The sequence below is a fragment of the Beta vulgaris genome, chromosome 7, assembly GCF_026745355.1.
Source record: "Beta vulgaris subsp. vulgaris cultivar EL10 chromosome 7, EL10.2, whole genome shotgun sequence".
In the NCBI taxonomy this organism is placed as follows: Eukaryota; Viridiplantae; Streptophyta; class Magnoliopsida; order Caryophyllales; family Amaranthaceae; genus Beta; species Beta vulgaris.
Window position 1 is genome coordinate 38326256 of NC_079208.1, and position 17888 is coordinate 38344143.

The 17888-nt window shown below is 37.1% G+C and overlaps 1 protein-coding gene across 2 annotated transcripts; it reads right to left on the minus strand.

Moving 5' to 3' along the window:
* Positions 1-568: 568 nt before the first annotated feature.
* On the minus strand, positions 569-7974 carry LOC104899322 (uncharacterized). Of its 2 annotated transcripts, XR_008970231.1 has the most exons (7): positions 7756-7974; positions 7539-7634; positions 4090-4339; positions 3887-3983; positions 1345-1410; positions 884-1223; positions 569-850 (listed from the first exon to the last, which is right to left on the minus strand). XR_008970231.1 is itself a non-coding variant. In XM_010686495.4 (6 exons), exons 1-6 carry the CDS (start codon positions 7898-7900, stop codon positions 1026-1028), a joined length of 852 nt encoding a protein of 283 aa, XP_010684797.2. In that variant the 5' UTR covers positions 7901-7974; the 3' UTR covers positions 569-1025. The 2 variants fall into 2 exon arrangements, 1 of the variants encoding a protein (XP_010684797.2); XM_010686495.4 differs by having other exon boundaries at positions 569-1223.
* Positions 7975-17888: the final 9914 nt, after the last annotated feature.

A 17888-nucleotide genomic window follows, 5' to 3' on the forward strand; every position in this document is an offset into this window, starting at 1 on the left:
ACACATACAAAAACGAACATTTTACTATTGGAGTGGAACAAAACTAGAATTCATTCACGAAAATAACATTTTACTGTTGAAGTGGAACATTACTAAAATTCAATTACTTAAATAGAACATATGCTTATCAAATATAGAACATATTTTAAGGAAAAATAATTTTTTTTTGGTGGAAAATAAGTTTTAAAAAAACAATATATAAAATAGAACATTTGCTTATTGAAAATTGAACAATTTTTACGAAATAGAACATAATTTTCTACTGAAAAATAAGTTAAAACAAACATTTGTTGAAATAGAACATTTGCTTATTAAAAATAGAACAATTTTTACGAAAATAAAACATATCTTTCTGTTGAAAAATAGGCTTAAAATGAACTTTGTTGAAATAAAATATTTACTTATCGAAAATGGAACAAATTTACTGAATGCATTGTATGCACCGTGCTCCTAGGGACACAATAGAATTTTCACCTGTAAGAGGATTAGAGGTTGCACTATAGCATGCCATCAGCATTCAGCACACCCCTCATATCTCGGCAAGAATCCTGCGTCATGAATCCTATCGTGCGATATCAAATCTATTTGTTATCTGTCATTTCGTACCTTATAAAATAATTCTTCAAAAATTAAAACAACAAAATTGTGCAATAATAAATTAAAGTCCCAGAAGTTGGCATTTGCTCTGCATTTCTGTATTTCAATATTATAAAACTCAGTTCTACAGCTAACCAAATGCCAAAACAATGTAATTAAATGCCTCAAGCTGATCTCAAGCATATGATAATAGTAATGGACACATATTTGCTATGCGGCTTGGAATCGGCATATATTTGTACATCTCAATGATCTTATTATTCATCCCCCTTAAACTTCCAACAACACAGACCACGTCCTTGTAACAACTCCAACATGCCAAACTTCAACTTCATATTACAACAGGCCCTACATCATGTGCTTCCGTATAAACCAGCCGTCCATGCTCAACCCCATGATTTCATCAACCAGATATCAATCGATGCTTCTCATTCACTCGGCATCTTACAGATTTTATAATTTTTATTGCCAATTTTACACTCTATACCGCTGAATTTAACAGTGAATACCCTTTTCGGTAATGAACTTCTAGCATCAGGATGTTTCTTCGTCTCTTCTACTACTTTTCGTAGCAAATCACTGGCATCACCCAACGCCCATGTTAATGATATATGAGGGCGAGGATCCTGCAACAAGTATTCAACATCATTAAAGCATCCAACGTAATAGAGAGCTAAAGGACTTGAAATCTAGATGGTAGTTCAAATGCCCTTTTAAGCTTCAACATAAAAATTCTCTCGGCAAAACCTGGTAAAATTCAGGAAGATTGTGGAGCCTGTAGACTTCGTTAACAGCTTGAATTTGCTTCGTTATCTGTAACAATGCAGAAAAGGTCAATGTTGCCTTTACTGTGGAACATGCAAAAAGGCAACTAGCTAATGGAACATACAGACCAATCCTCGACTGAGTTTCATCAATATCTCTTGAGTTTGCAAGACAATGTTACTCCAACAATGTTGTGTCATGTGGAATATAGTAGTACAAAACCTGTAAGTTAATCAAGATAATTACCACATAGCTCCAGCCATTAAGTCTGTTTCTTATGACTCCAACAATGCACAGAAGAACTCGACTATAAGTCATTAAGTAAATGAATAATTATAGACCAGGCACTATCTTATTATTCATGACAAACTGAGGGTCTCTTTCCAATAAAATGAGGTGCATAGACACATAACTAGACTGACAATAAAAACATGGACTTCTTACTGGTTAACGCAAAACTCAACTGGAATTCCGACCACAATTCACACATGTCCTGGCATCCTATTTCTTCGTATAAAGCGTGTAGGGAGACAAGCAGATAGCATCTTAGGACCCAGGCACCAGGGCAGCTGGAGCTCAAGCGAACTGGGATGGCCCTGTGGGTTTGGTTGCAAACTTGCAACCCAGAGGTACTGGAGGATTCGCTTCTTTACAGAAAGAAAGATGAGGCTTAACATTGATCTCCTACTAATGATCGCCTATGCTATCACAAGAAGCCTATGGTATATTCGTTGGATAAACATAATTCACATCACTATGACACAAGCAGAAGACTGAAGAGCATAAATCAATAATGGAATGACAAATGAGAATGAAATGTGGAAATAGAACTTGTCCCTAAATCTAAGGTGAAGGCTGAAGAGCATAAATGAAACATTAACATGTTGCAAAGAAATGCAGAGACGGAATTGCGGACCAAAGTAAGTCATGTTGCATAGTTCTGTAAGATGATGTACAAAGGACAAACATACTTTTCTAGATATCAAGCATCCAAGCTAAGAGCTATATGCAATGCAGTGATGCACATTGCAGAGTTCCGAACAGGCACTTGCCCGAGTTCTCAAATCCATCATGTGAACTTGAACATAATGTTCCCACTCATATCATCAGCGAAAGGATTTGATTTTCCCCGATTCTACTAAAAGGCATGACCTATTTTTAGATAAGAAATTTTGATAGATATAGAGGGGGGAGAGGGTTTAAAGAGGGGGTCAAGAATTCCATCAAAATGATGCAGAAAGAACAAAAAGACCACTGATTACGTGTTTACATTAAATAGGGACGAGTGTACGAGTCACTGAATTCTACATCAAAATGGAACCTAAGAGAAGCTTTAAGAAAATCAAAAAAAATCACAAAGAAGCCAAACTCAACACACAATCTTAGAAATCCCTCCCATTTCTTTCAAAACCAAAATTACCCATTTAACGGCAAAGAAACTAGACTGCCATTTTTTTATCCCAATTAACCTTCCAACAGTTCAAACTCATGGCCCTTTCATAACAAATAGATGGACAAACACCTTATCTCAAGAAATACAGAGAAATCTCTACCACAGTTAAGTCATCAGATCACCCTACAAAACAAAGTGATATTTTATCGGAGTCTCACTACTTAGAAAACATAAGATACACACATAAGAAGAGAACACCTAACAAGACCTCCGAACCCAAATGTTCTCACAAGCATTGGACTTCTCTAAATAGATACCAGAACTCACATAATGAAACTGCAAATGATTGAGAACAATATATGGACATGCCAGTCAAACAAACACTCAAAGTCTTCATAAAAGGTAAGTCCTCATATTACTACCCAGAAACAATTGATTCACCATTTAGCAACAAACAAGATACATCCATAAGAAACAATACCTTGTAAGGCCTCTGAAGTCTGACCTGACAGGTTTTCACAAAGTATGAAAATACTCCAAAGTACAGAGTGACATAGTCACAACTCAGACACATTATATAACACATTAGAACCTTGGCCTTCCAAACTAAAGTATAAATAGAAAAGACTGTTAGTTAGGTTTTCTATTATATGCGGCAATGGAAAGAGTGACAAGTGAAATAAACCAAAGATATCAACCGACTTTGTACTCCAGTGTAGGACTTCTAACAAAGTAGTGAGCTCCCTCGGCTTCCACTCAAGAGGATTCCTACTAAACTCATAGCTCCAAGCAGAGACAATTCACTACTCCGCAGGAAGGCAAAAAAAAAAGGAACAACGGGGCATGACCAAAAGAAGACAATCTACAGAGGCTAGCAATAGGATACTAAACGGAACACTCAACTGCCCAACAATAAAATTTGATAGCAGTATAGGGCACATAAGTTCTTACATCAAGTTCCACTCAACACAAGTCTTCCTTTTCTTCCCTATCTTCAATAACTCCCAATTCTTTCTTATTCTTTTTTCTAATTCTTTTTTTGCTGTGACTTTCTCCTTTCTTGTGTACCCTTTTGGGTCACAAGCTGCCCACATCCTTTTAATAGATACTGAAATAACAGTTGAATATTACCTCTGACAAGCCTCCTGTAGTGACTTCTATGGAAAGAAAGGCACGTGTATGATCATCGTTGACAAAAACCTCCCATTTATTGAAATCAATCCAATACCTAACAGATAACAAAACATAGATATACATGCTCAAAAAGAAAGCTTGAATAACTGAGTGCTTGGAGTGCTTGAAAAAACAATTAAAAACAAAAAAAAAAAACTAACCGCTTTTGAAATTGTAACTTTTGCCGAAGCATGTTGACTATTGAATCCATTTGATGCACCCTGATCGGGACAGTTCTTCCCAAACTTATATGAAATTCCCTCCCTAATGCAATGTGTTCAAGTTTCTGATCATCATTTAAAAGTTTGTCAAGTGGGATATCGGCATCGACAACGTGAAGACCGGGTACATTCAACGAGACTTTTTTCAAGAACTGAACAGCCTCTTTCCTTGCTTGTTGCGGTACATGAACTGATAAAAATTAATCAATAGTGAGTGACAATAGTAACTATGAATTTTTTCTAAAAGAAGCATTGGATAAAGGATCATGAAACCAATTAGATGATATGCATTTATAACCTTAGAGGATCAGAATTTAAAGGTTGTCATTCTACACTTAATTATCAATTTACAAAAGGTACAACTCACTAGGAAGACAATAAAATCATTTCTTCTTCCTTCCATAAACTCGACGATGAAACTCTCATAAATATCTATGGTGCAAGCAGAGGAAGCAATGTGAAGACCATTCGGTTTGAATGGGCACGTTGGCTCATCAAAATCATATAATAGTGCTAAGCATGGTAGACTCACTGGGCTCACTTCATCTCTTAGGTCTGATCTGAATTGTGTCATTTTGAAATACATTCTGTTTATCACTTCATGCCTAAAACTTTTCCCTCAATTTTTTTGAGCTTCCACAGCCCTATACTTGCATTATTGAAATTTTCTGCATAGATTATATTCACGTTCTTGGCGTCTACCAAAACATGATTAAGCCTTATATGCTTCACATTTACGCAAAGCAACCTATGCAAGATACTCCCTCCGTGCAGAATTAGAAGTCACGATCTCAACCTCTCTAGCATGGGTACTTCTTCTAGGTCATGTACCCATACCTGATACCCGTAGTCCCGTACCCGATACAATATGTTACCTGTACGGATACACGTGCGGTGTACCCATGTCCTAAAATGTCGAGATGTTACCGTTTTTCATCCCCGTACCCGTTTATGTGCAGCTTAGATATCCACCTCAAACAATTAAGGATAAAGCATACATTTATAAATAGGCTTAACAATAGTTACGTTGACACATTTCTACCTCTTTCCATCACTTGCGACATTTTGCAATACCCCCAATCTTGTCAAAAGACACAAATCACAACTGAATAACATCAAATTTAAAATAACCATGTGGATTTAATTTATGACATGAACCAACTTGGGTAGCCATCAAGCCAGACCATCTAACCAACTCTTGCCCACCTGCAGACATATAATGAAGGAAGAGAGAATTCAACACCTTGTAAAGAATCTCCTGAACTTTCTTGCCCTCCAAGTATATATATGAATTAATCCATTGTCTTTGAGTCATATTAGAAAAGCAATCTTTAGTTTCGATGTTATGTAACATCACAGCTAATCCCATTGAGTTAAACACCAGGTCTGTAGAAATTATCATCATCTGTTTCTCAGGTCTGATGCCTTAGCCCAGCCACAATGTGCAACCGGCAGAACTATCAACGAGAGCATTTGACAATATAGCGCATAAAAAAGATGTATCTTTTCACCAAAGAGAAATCATAGGCATTGTGTATAAAGGCATGCTACGCGCAAGGCGATAGTCAAGAGCCTTTTTCGTGCTAGGCGTGGCGATGTCAAAGAGGCGCAAAAATGCACATCGAAGTGCACCAAGGCGCACATACTTGCATCCTGAAACACCCAAGGCACACAGATTTTTTTATATCAACATTTTTTATTTTCTTTAGTTGCACTATTACGCCTTGCAAGAATTGTAACCCGCCACATAGCATCCCCCCTCCCTTTTAACATGGTGCCATATCACGGGATGACATGGAATGGCATTTGTTTACTGGGTTGCTAAATGATGCCCTATAATTTCGCAATTACACCCTAGATACGTATAAAATATTGTATTTGTATATGTTACTTTTCTTTTCTCACTTTCTCCCCCTTCCCTCACTTCTTCTTCCACACCACCACCACCACCACCACCACCACCACCACCACCACCACCGCCGCCACCTTCACGCCCCATCACAAATCCATCACCACCATCGCCTTCCACCTGTAATATGGTGTTTTTTAAAGAAAAAAAAGAGGGAGGCGAATTACATAGATGCCCCACCACCGGCATAGGCGCTCCACCACAGGAAGAGGCGTCCATGGCAGGTGCTTCTTCCTGCAGTGGAGCGCCTGCCATGGACGCCTACATCGGTGGTGGGGCGTCCTGGCAAACGCCTCGCTGTCTTTTTTTAAAACAAAATCGGGAAATATAAAGAAATGGAAATCTGAGGTGGGTTTTTGAGATTAAAGACAGAATTCCATTGCAGGTGAGAAATGAAACTAAAGTTTGAGCAAAGTAATAGGAACTAGGAAGATATTGGGTTGTTGAATTTTTAGTAATTCGTTGAGTGAGAGTAGAGGAAATTCTGAGTTGTCTTCACCACTACTATTGCCTTGACTAGAGGAAATCCTAAATGACGGCCTCCGAATTCTAGGTTTTGATGTAGATAAAATAGCCATATATTACAAACACAGGGTAGTTGAGGTTTTTTAATGAGATTCTTGAAAAAGTGTCAAAGATTATGTCTTTTGGTAGGTTGTTGAATTCTACTGATTTTAGTGGTTCTTCTTCTTCCATTTGAAAAATGTCAAAGATTATGTCTTTTGGTGGTGGTGGTGGTGGTGGCGCCAGCAGCTCTAGTGGTGGTAGGGAAAGAGGAAATGAAAGGGAGAAAGAGAAGAAATAGAAGTAAACAAGTACGATATAAAAATACTATATTTAGAGCGTAAATAGGAAATGATAGGGCGTCATTTAGCATTGTTTAAGTAGTCCCCCATTACTCATCAAACATTCATCCTTTTGCCTCATCAATTAACCTAGAGCATCACTCAGGGTCTAACAACAAGTATCCTCAAACTGCATCCCCAACCCACATGACGCAAGTTTCAAGAAAAAGGAGGAACTGTATGCTATTAAGCAGCAGTATCGACAGGCTATGAACCAAGGGCGGCTAAGGCCAGGTGCACGCAAAGAGCCCAACTTTCCGCTCCAATTAAAAAAGTTAAAAATATATATATATATCTAATTACAAGTATTAATTTCCAATTTACCGAGTGTAATGTTGGATGCAAATTCAAATAGGTTAATTTCTATTTGGTGTTTTCTTAGTTCTCCCTGTTCTCCAAACAAAAAAAATCATTAATGACTCTTTTTTCTCTTTCTATTCACAAAATTTATCAATCCCTATCATTTAATTTAGCACAGAGACCCTAAAATGTATAAGACGCCCTGCTATGAACCATTGCGACCAAATTACATTAGCACTTGAATATCCCATTTCACAATCAATCAATAATAATGATAAATAAACAAAAAGCAACCTCATATGGCCAAAAGGTAATGAGGGAGAAGAGAAATGAACCTGGAATATAAACATGTAAAGCATAATTCCCTTCTACATGGGGGAAGCTTCGAACCCGGGTGGGCTGAATTGTCTGCAAGTTATCGAGTGTACCACCTTAAAAAGAAAAACATCAAACAGTTGGTGAGCATTATTTAAAATTGACCCAAAATCACTTGGAAAAGTGAATTGATAGAATAGATGGGATGCAAAATTGAGATGGGTTTTGGAAGCTTACCGAGTAGAGAATTGGGTGGGTTGAGGAGAGAGAGAGGAGGTGGTGGAAGTGGAGCCAGCGCTGGATTATGAGGCGGAGTAGAGAGTGGTGGAGATGATTCTGAGTCGGAATCTGAATCGCCGTATGATGCTATCAGAGCATCCATGCTTGTTACCAGCTTCTCCTCACAAGAGTGGAGCACTGAATTTGCCGTTCAACACTTGAACTCCACTATTATTATGTACTACTCCCTCCAAAATATTATGCCTATTTCCTTTTTATCAATTTGTTTGGACTAAATTATCCTTGTATAGGTTTTGATCTCGTGACCTCAAGTTCATATACTAAAGTTTTAACCACTAGACCAAGTTATATTTAGTGATATCATATCAAAGTACAATATTAATAAATGAAAATTTTCTTACCCTAGGCATAGTCCGGGCCTAATAACTAGTTTCTACATAAAACTTTCCAAACTACCCTACTTTCTTTTAAAACTAGAATTTTTTGCACGCGATGCGTACTTGAATTTTTTTCGAAACAGAAACTATATTTTCTTCGGTATAAGAGTCAAAATTTGAACATTAGACATATGAAGTATAATCTTTTTTAGTTGCAAAATTTGATTGGTTTAGTTTCTGTCACTTAAGTCTCTCACCATTATTTTTGTCTTTTTTTTTTTTTACTTTTCAAAGTTAAATTTTATGAACAAAATAGAAATTTTATTGAATTTATTTATGATTTCTAATATTATAATTTTTTAGTTGATTTTTGAATTAAGTACAGTACTAACTTCTAAATTCTAAACACTATGAAAAAGTAAATAATTTTTTTCCTTGTCTAACTTCTAAATTCTGATTGCACTACAAATAAACCTCTATTTCTATCATGACCCATCATTAATTGTGAATGGTTCTTGAGAATAGTAATTTGTAAGTAAATTTTTGTAAATGTTTTTGTATGTATTGACGTTCTAAGTTATTAGTTTTAGTTTGTATGTTAATTTTAAGTTTTAATAAAGTTTATAGATTATTTGAGTGATTTACGTGATTTTTGTAATGTGATTTTCTCAATTGTATGAGTGATTTGTAAAGTTTCTTCTTTTAAGTGATTTAAGAGTGAGTGTTGTAAATTAATTTTCGGTAGTTTTCTTTGAGTGTCGATTTTGATTTGACATTCCTTTTGTAATTTAGAAATGAAAGGGGGGGCAAAATAAGCATTTCAAAAGAGGACACCATTGCTCCCCCCTTCCCTTACTTTTTTTTTTATTAGGAAATTAAGTCAGCCCAAGAGCCAACGCCTACAAGGCTACTAGCCTGTAGGAAACACCAACACATTGGCTGGTAAGGCATGCATAGCATGCGAAGGAAATACCCCAGCATAATGCTGGGTGTAAGGATTGAACCCCTGACCTCAGGGGCCAAGGGGGAGTGCTCTATCCACTTGAGCTAACTCCTATCCTTAAAAATTGCATAGTATAGGGGTTTGATCCCGAGACCTCAAGTACATGTACTAAAGTCTTAACCACTAGACTAAGTTGTAATTAGTCCCCCCCCTCCTTCCCTTATATAATAGATATATGTGTCTCTATTTATTGTTTTACACCATTTCAAGGTATATTTATTGCTCTTTTATTTTATTTTAAAGGAAAAAGAAGAAAAAAAAACTAGTTCCAAGACAAAAACACCCAATAAACATTTACTTAAATATATATTTTTGTGAAATCCTAAAACTCTCTCCATTTTCCTTTATTCTTGTGAAAAATGAGAAGTGAGCACTATATTATGCGATGGAGGGAGTACTATTTCTTTTTCCTTTGAAACAACTATTCTTACGTACTTACTTCCCCACAAATAAGTACCATTTATGGTGTGTACCATTCAACATAATAAACAAAACAATCTATATAATAATAAGGATTTGTTGATGTGTCAAGAGCAAATTGAATTGTTGATGTGTCGATCCTTTGTAAAATCTTTTACAATTTTTTGCCACGTGTATTTGTAACACCCCAAATTTCCCTCTTTTGAAAAACTTATTTTAATATAAAAAACTCCTTGAGAAACTTGAGAGTATTACCGCCACGTGATAACGTTAAAGCCTTTTATACTAACTACTAACTGAACTTAAACTAATGCAACGGAAATAACTTAAATAACTTCTCTTTATTAATATAAACTTTAGCGTACAACTATATAACAATGGAAATAAATAAAGTAAAACAACAACTCATTGACTAATTATGATTACTCACTAGCTCCCCCACATAAAGTATTCATCATATCAACCTGTAAAATCTGCTCGACAAAATATGTTCATCACAGGGATAAAACCATAAAACAAAATAAATAAAAGCGTGTCAGTAAAAAATACTGAGTACATGTACATGCAGAATATTAAACATTTTATTTAGGGTTTTTTGTCAGAAAGGACCTAATAAAATACAAGTTTCGTGGGGAAGGACCTAATAATTTTTTTTTTTTTGTCAAAAAGGACCTAATAAAATACTTTCGATTGTGAACAGGAACCACTTTATGAATTTTCGGCCAAATTTACCATTTACTGACGTTGACCCTTTTTTTTACCCCTAGTTGACTCTTTAATGTTCTGTTCATTTCGCAGACATTTTCCTTCAAAATCTGAAAAAAAATAAGTGGAGAAGAGAAATTACAGTCCTAATTTGCGTTTTGGGAAAAACGTATAATAGGAGCCCTAAATTTCAAAAACCCTTAAACATTGATAGAGAAAAATTTGAAGAGCAAAACATACCTTGGATTTGATGGAGGTTGCAGGATAAGATCGAATAAGTTGATGCTTCCCTTCAATGGAGATTGTGTTGTTGGGAGAAAAGTGTGAGAATTCAATATGTTTGGATCAGTTAAAATAGGAACAGAATATTGAAGAGTCAACTAGGGGTAAAAAAAGGGTTAATGCTGGTAAATGGTAAATTTGGCCGGAAATTTATAAAGTGGTTCCTGTTCACAATAGGAAGTATTTTATTAGGTCCCTTTTGACAAAACAAAATTTATTAGGTCCTTCCCCACAAAACTTGTATTTTATTAGGTCCTTTCTGACAAAAAAAAACCCTTTTATTTAATTAAACTTTTGAAATATTTAATTTCAAAAAATCCTTTTTTGGATATTTGATAATACTTATATAATATAAAATATATAACCTTGATATATAAAAATCTTTTTTCCTTGCCTAGGTACCTTTCCTAAAGTGTGCACACCCCCCAAGTTTAGTATTTCTTAATGAGTCTATTACGAGGGGTTACTACCTTGTCCACATGACTTATACAAAAAGTACATGGGTAAATAATAGAATTGCTACCATTATTGCTAATAAATAACAAGTCGTTGCCCGGGTAAATAATATTAGTAGCTATCGTTCTTGCTAATAAATAACAAGTCGTTGCCTCTTTATAATTGCGATCATAAAAGATATTATATCTAATAAAAATCCTTCTGAAATAATCCTCCCTTAAAAAGAATAGTACTACTTATAAATTTAGTCATATATTAAGGCATAAATAAAATAACTTGCTTAAGAGGTAACTTTTGAAAAATAATAATAATTCAAAAATACTCGTTTTTTAAACATGCATTTAAATATCAAACTCCTTGTAAATTATATGAATATAGATTCAAAGATCAAACTTTATAATAATATTGAACTAAAGGCATGATCTAAGTGCATAATAAAATTAATAAACATTCAAAAATGTTCATACAAAACACATGAAGTTCATAATAAAACTTATAAAAACATGGACTTAATTCAATCCAAAATATTTTCATAAAAACATGATGCTAAGGTAGCAAAATAATTACTAAAGATCTACATATTCACACACCTTGAAAATTAATAATTACTAGGGAGAAAGAGAAAAGGTAGGCTAAGAGAGAGAAAGTCTAAACTTGAGAAAAGAGATTTATTTTTCAAATTTGGTGTGAAAAATATGATGGGTGGAGACCCCTATTTATACTAGTTGGATAGGTAGAATCGGAATAGGACTAGGAAACTAAAAGATTAATTTAGGAAAAAAAGATAAACTAATCTAGCTAAGATATAGTTTTTTTTTTTACAGGAAGGGGCTTTTAGGGCCTAAACATATGATGAAGTTGGATTAGGGGCTGCTGGACAGCAACTCAAAGAGGGGAGGATATCTCATTTAAAATTAAGAGGAAAATAGAATTTGGGAATGGAAATAAATAGTAGACAATCCTAGGTTGACAAACAACTCTCAAAGTCCTTAAATTCTACTGATTTGGCATTACCCACTCCATCTTCCTTTTCTTTTCTTCTCTTCTTCTTTTATTTTTTTTATTTTTTGATAAGGAAAGAAAAACTTAGGCAAGTCCCTTTAGTCCAAGGGCCAGCCTAAAATATCCTTGTGGATGATAAGAGAGAAATCAATATGAGAGGGAGGGACATAGCACATCAAAGAGCAGTGCTGAAGACTCCAGGAAGCCATAAAATTCGCCGCCCTATTAGCCTCCCTGAAGATATGGAGAATCCTGAAACAAGCGAAGGCCCGAAGATCTACCTCGATATCAGACATAATATTAGCAATCTCCCAAGGAATTGACCAGTTTTTTCTAGCAGCATTAATAACCGCAAGATTGTCCCCCTCAATAATAATGTTCTGGACACGCAACTCAACAGCAGCTCGAACACCTTCTCGCAGCCCCCAAGCTTCAGCTTGAAGAATCGAAGAAGAGGACCCAAGAGACTGGCCTCCCGCTGCAAGAACCACACCAACTTCATCCCGAATAACAAAGCCAAAGGAAGACTGCCCATTTGGAAGCTTAGAACCATCAAAATTTAATTTGACAAAGCCCAAAGGGGGGCGAGCCCAGATGACGGCATCCCCCTGCCGAGGCACTTTACCAGCCTTAGGACGTGAAGAAGCAGAATCCTCCCACACATTCAGATCTTGCCCCGAAGAGCGAAGCCAACCAGAGAAGAAGTTATTAATAACTAATGCAGCTGCAGAGAAAGAAGCTGTGGTATTCTGAAAAATCACTTAATTCCTAAAATACCAAACAAACCACCAACCAATAGCAGTTTGACAGAATACATTAACTGGCACCATCGACTTATAATAATTAATAATCTGATTAAACGATTGATGCACCAGATGGGCTAAAGGGGGGGAACAGGCCACGCATAGTCAGCGTGGAGTTTAGCAAAAGTATCAATCACAAAGGGGCAGGAAAAGCAGAGATGATTAATAGATTCTGAGTGAAAGTTGCAAAAAGGACATTCTTGAGGAAGAAAAATGTGACTCCGTTCAAGCCGCTCTTTTGAAGGCAAACCATCTTTACATGCTTTTCAAAGAAAAAATTTTACCTTAGGAGGGACACAGAGCTTCCAAATCCACGAGTAATCCACCGGAACCACCCGCTCATTAAAAATACCTTGGGCTAGACTCGCTCCAGACTTGACCGAATACTCTCCATCCGCTGTAAGACCCCACACCAGAGAGTCCTGTTGAGGATGGACAGGAATAAACAGCGAGCAGACCCTATCCACTAACTGAGGGGGGAGACAGGAAGACAACTTGGCCCGATCCCAGCACTTACTGGGGAAAATGAATTCATTAACCCTTATAGAGTCAGCATCTGGGGGGGAGGGGCAACAGAAGCTAATGGATATTGGAATAGCCAATTATCGACCCAGAAACGAATGGTCTCACCACTCCCAATTTGCCACCGCGATCCTTGACTAAATAAATTTCTTAGACTCATAAGATTTTTCCATTGCCACGAAGCTAAGTTTGGCACTTTGTGGGTGAGAACAGTGCTATTTTTAACATATTTCTTAGAAACAAGTTTCACCCATAAACTATTTTTGTCCTTCATGATTTTCCATAGAAGCTTTAATTGAAGTGCAACATTATTTACTTCTGCCTTGCGTAAACCCAAACCCCCACATTCTTTTGGTTTACAGATCCTGTCCCACCCTATTAAGTTTGCAGACCCATTCAGCGGCCCTTTATTCCAAAAGAAATTGCGATAAGTTTAATCTAATGAAGCTAGAATTGGCTTTGGTAACAGGAAACTTTGCATTTGGAAATTAGCTTTAGTTGCCAAGTTTGATTGAACTAGAATCGTTCGCCACGCTTGAGAAAGCGAATTAGCTTTCCACTTAGGAAGTTGCAACACGACCTTAGAAGTAAGCTTAGCAAAAGTTTCTTTAGTGACCCGAGAGGATATAATCGGACACCCAAGATAGTCACCCAAATCCTGGGTTTCAACCATGCCTAAAATAGAGGCAAAATTTTGTTTCGCAGGTTCGGAGATATTGGAAGTAACTTGAAAAGACGACTTGTGAAAATTTACAAGCTGCCCGGATTGAGAACAGTACTTATCTAAAATGTCCTTTATTAAAAAACAGCTCGCATCCGAAGCTTGAGCAAAAATCATCGTATCATCTGCAAAGGTTAAAAAGGGAATGCGAATCCCTGAATGACCAATGGTAACTCCAACAAGCTTTTCTGGCTGCGCACTAGCATCAACAAGCTGACGAGCCAGTAATTCAGCACAAAGAATGAATAAATATGGCGATAACGGGTCACCTTGACGGATTCCCCGAGAGGCACCAAAAGAATCTCCAGGAATACCATTGACCAGAACAGAAAAGGACGTGGAAGAGATGCATTCTCTAATCCACCCAATCCATTTTGGGTAAAAGCCTAGCTTGGCCAACATTTCTAAAATAAAGGGCCACTCCAATCTATCATAAGCCTTTTCCCTATCTAGTTTGATTGCAATCCATCCCGATTTCCCCCCCTTACGCCTAAAGGAGTGAAACACCTCGTGAGCTAAAAGAATATTATCCTGAATCAGACGATCAGAGACAAAGGCACCTTGTAATGGGTGAATGATTTTACCCATAACAACTTTCAAATGATTCGTGATAACTTTAGAAATGATTTTATAAATTGTAGAACAAAGACTAATCGGAAGAAAATGATTAGCCGAAGATGGATTATCAATTTTAGGGATAAGGGCTAGGAAGGTATGGTTAATTTCTTTGAGAATTTTGCCAGAGTGGAAAAAAGCTTTTACCGCTCTAATAACAGCATTACCAACTAGCGACCAATACTTTTGAAAGAAAAAAGGTGGGTAACCATCAGGCCCCGGTGATTTATCCAGAGCTAGATCAAAAGTTGCACTTCTAATTTCCAGCCCAGTGACCTCCGTCACCAGGAAGTTATTGTCCTCCACAGAAATAATAGGGGAGATACTTAGAAAGTCATTTTGACTATCAAATTGACAATTTGGATTAGACACAAAGCGCATTTGAAATTCTTCAGTAATGGTTCTAGCGATCTCACACGGTGACGAAATTACCACATTATCTTTCGAGAGAAACTCCTTAATTTGATTGCGGTTTCGACAAATAGTAGCATGGGCATGAAAAAAACTCGTGTTTGCATCTCCTTGAGAAAGATATAGGGTTTTGCCTTTTTGCTTCCAATATTCACGTTCAAAGGATAATAAATTTTCCTGCTTATGAAGAAGACGGTTTGGTTTGTCAATCAGACCGGTATCCATTTGATTATGGATAAGATCACTTTGAACATTAGAAAGCTTTTTATCAACAAGGCGAAGTTCGCGAAAAATATTACCAAATTGCGTTTTATTCCATGCTTTAGATTTTTCTTTAAGGAGCTTACATTTTTTCACTAAACAATACATGAACGAACCAGAAAAACGGGTACACCAGGTTTTTTTAACTAGAGTATCATAATTTTTACGAGTACACCACATTTTTTCAAATCGGAAAGGAGGAGCTTTGCTGGCTATAATGGATAAATACTCTAATGAAATAATACAATGGTCTGACGAAGTAAAGGGATGATGTTTAATTAAAGCTTGAGGGAACTCCGAAACCCATGAAATACTAAACACCACCCTATCTAATCTTTCTAAAATATTATTCAGGCTTGCCTTTTTTCCGCCAGGTAAATCTTGACCCAGCAAACGGGATATCCACACAACTGATCTGAGAAAATAATTGCGACATATATATAGTGTAGTCTGGAATGGTTAAAAACAGCCCCCCTCCTTATCTAATGGGGAGCCTATTTCATTAAAATCTCCCATAATGATGAAAGGTTGAGAGAGATTATTAACATATTCGATAAGTTCTACCCAAAACTCAGGTTTAAATTCACTTCGAGCAGGAGCATAGACAAAAATGGCTACAAATTTGAAGTTAGAATCTAAAAGGGATATTTCTACAGACATAAAACGACATGCTTTTAATAACACAGTTAAACTAAAAGGATTAACATTACAGGCTTTTCACAATAGCCAAATCCCACCGGAATAACCAACAGTGGGGATGTACTCAAAAAATTGAAAACCAGCTTGGTGAACAATACTGAGAGAAGGGGGATTGGGATTTTACTTCACACAACAGCATTATTTTTATATTACAATACTTGCAAAAGTCCTTCACCTCAGCTATAACATTTTTCCTACCAACACCACGAATGTTCCAAGCAGCTAACGACATTTTTAAAATATTTGAAACATGATCACTAATTGGGCAAAAAAGAAGGGGCTACCCAGCTAGTTTCTCTTCCCTTTCAGAGCAGAGGATGCATCATCGCTCTCCATGTCATCAGCCCTCCTCCTTACAGAGCCAAATTGGGAGGAGAGAATGACTGGGAGAGCAGGGTCCATCCCCAGGTGCTCAATGTGCTTCACCAGAGAGCTATAAGAATGCAGAGAATGAAAAGGGTTCCCAGCTAGAGAATTAAGCTCACCAAAACTTCCAGAGTTATCAGGATCAACCAGAAATGTAGCATCATCATTCTTACCAGAAGCAGCATCATCAAATCCAGGGTCTGAAAAAATTTGGTGAGCTTGCATATGAGACTCACTTACCAAGTGGGATGGGCAGAACACTCTGATGGGAGGAGGAGAGCATAGGGGGGACAAGCTCTCACCAGCACATTCCAACACTACCCCAGCTGGTCTAGGAAGGTGAAGAGGGACTAGAGGCTCCAAAATAGTTGCTTCATCATCAGAGGATTCATCGGATAACACTAGGTTAGCCACAATCAACTTACCTTTTCCCTTCCCATAGACAGGAGGAGGAGGGAGGTTCTTACCATCATGTATCTTGTTAGCATGACCAGCATCTTTTATAACAATACCAGAAGATCTAGGGGTGGGGAGGATACCAGGCAATTGCTTATCAGAAACAGGAGCAACAGAAGAGGGCAATGTGCTAGCAACATTTCTCTTAAAGTGTTTGGATTGCACATGGAACACTTTTGCTTGCTCAGCAGTGGTCTCATGTATTGCTTGACCAGAGGCTTTAGCCATAGATAGAAAAAGATCTTTTTGTTTAGGATTTTTAAGAAGTTGAACCAGAATTTCTTTTTTAGGAGCAGTTAGTAAAGGACACAAATCAATTTCATGAGAACATTCACCACAAAACGAACAACCAGAAGAAAAGTCCTCATACCAGATGACATATCCATGAACCAAGTCACCAACCATGCATACCTCGGCAAATTCCAGTAAAGGGCCCTGGATGTTCACCCTCACACATGCACGAGCAAATCTTATCTTATTCCTCAACAGAGAGCTTTGATCAAGCTTGATCAAGGCCCCAATATCATTAGCTGCTAAAAGATTAGCAATAGAGTCAAAATTAAGGAGTTCAGTGGGTAGACGTGGAATCCTCACCCACAAATCCACCCACTTGATCTCCTCCAAATAAGGATCAAAAAATGGCTTTTGGGGCTGTAGAATGAGATGGTCACCCTGAACATGCTAGGGCCTCTCACTCCACACCAGGGACACATCAGCAGGATTAGAGAATTTCAGGAGCAACCAATTGTTACCCATCTCCAGATACTCAACTTCCCCCTTAATGAACTTCCAGTCAGCTTTGTACGAGCTCTAATAGTTCGTACATCTAAGGGAGCTAACAACATCTTAGCAAATAAACATGATTTAGAAAGCTCTTCAATATCCATTTTTACCTGAGGGAGGTCGTCTAAAACAAGGGCTATAGGGAAAGAAGGAGGGGGAGGGGGGGTCCTGGCTATTGGCTTCATGAGTAGCAGACTTAGGAGTGGGGTTAACTTCAGGGGTAGCAGCATTTAAACTAGCAGAAGAAG

Bases quoted from the DNA above. Each gene is read 5' to 3' on its own strand.
- LOC104899322 (XM_010686495.4), bottom strand. From the start codon at position 7,900: ATGGATGCTCTGATAGCATCATACGGCGATTCAGATTCCGACTCAGAA. The intron at 7,635-7,755 runs GTAAGCTTCCAA...TTTCTTTTTAAG, and splicing joins CCCACCCAATTCTCTACTCG to GTGGTACACTCGATAACTTG. The intron at 4,340-7,538 runs GTTCATTTCTCT...AATTTTTATCAG, and splicing joins TTTACATGTTTATATTCCAG to TTCATGTACCGCAACAAGCA.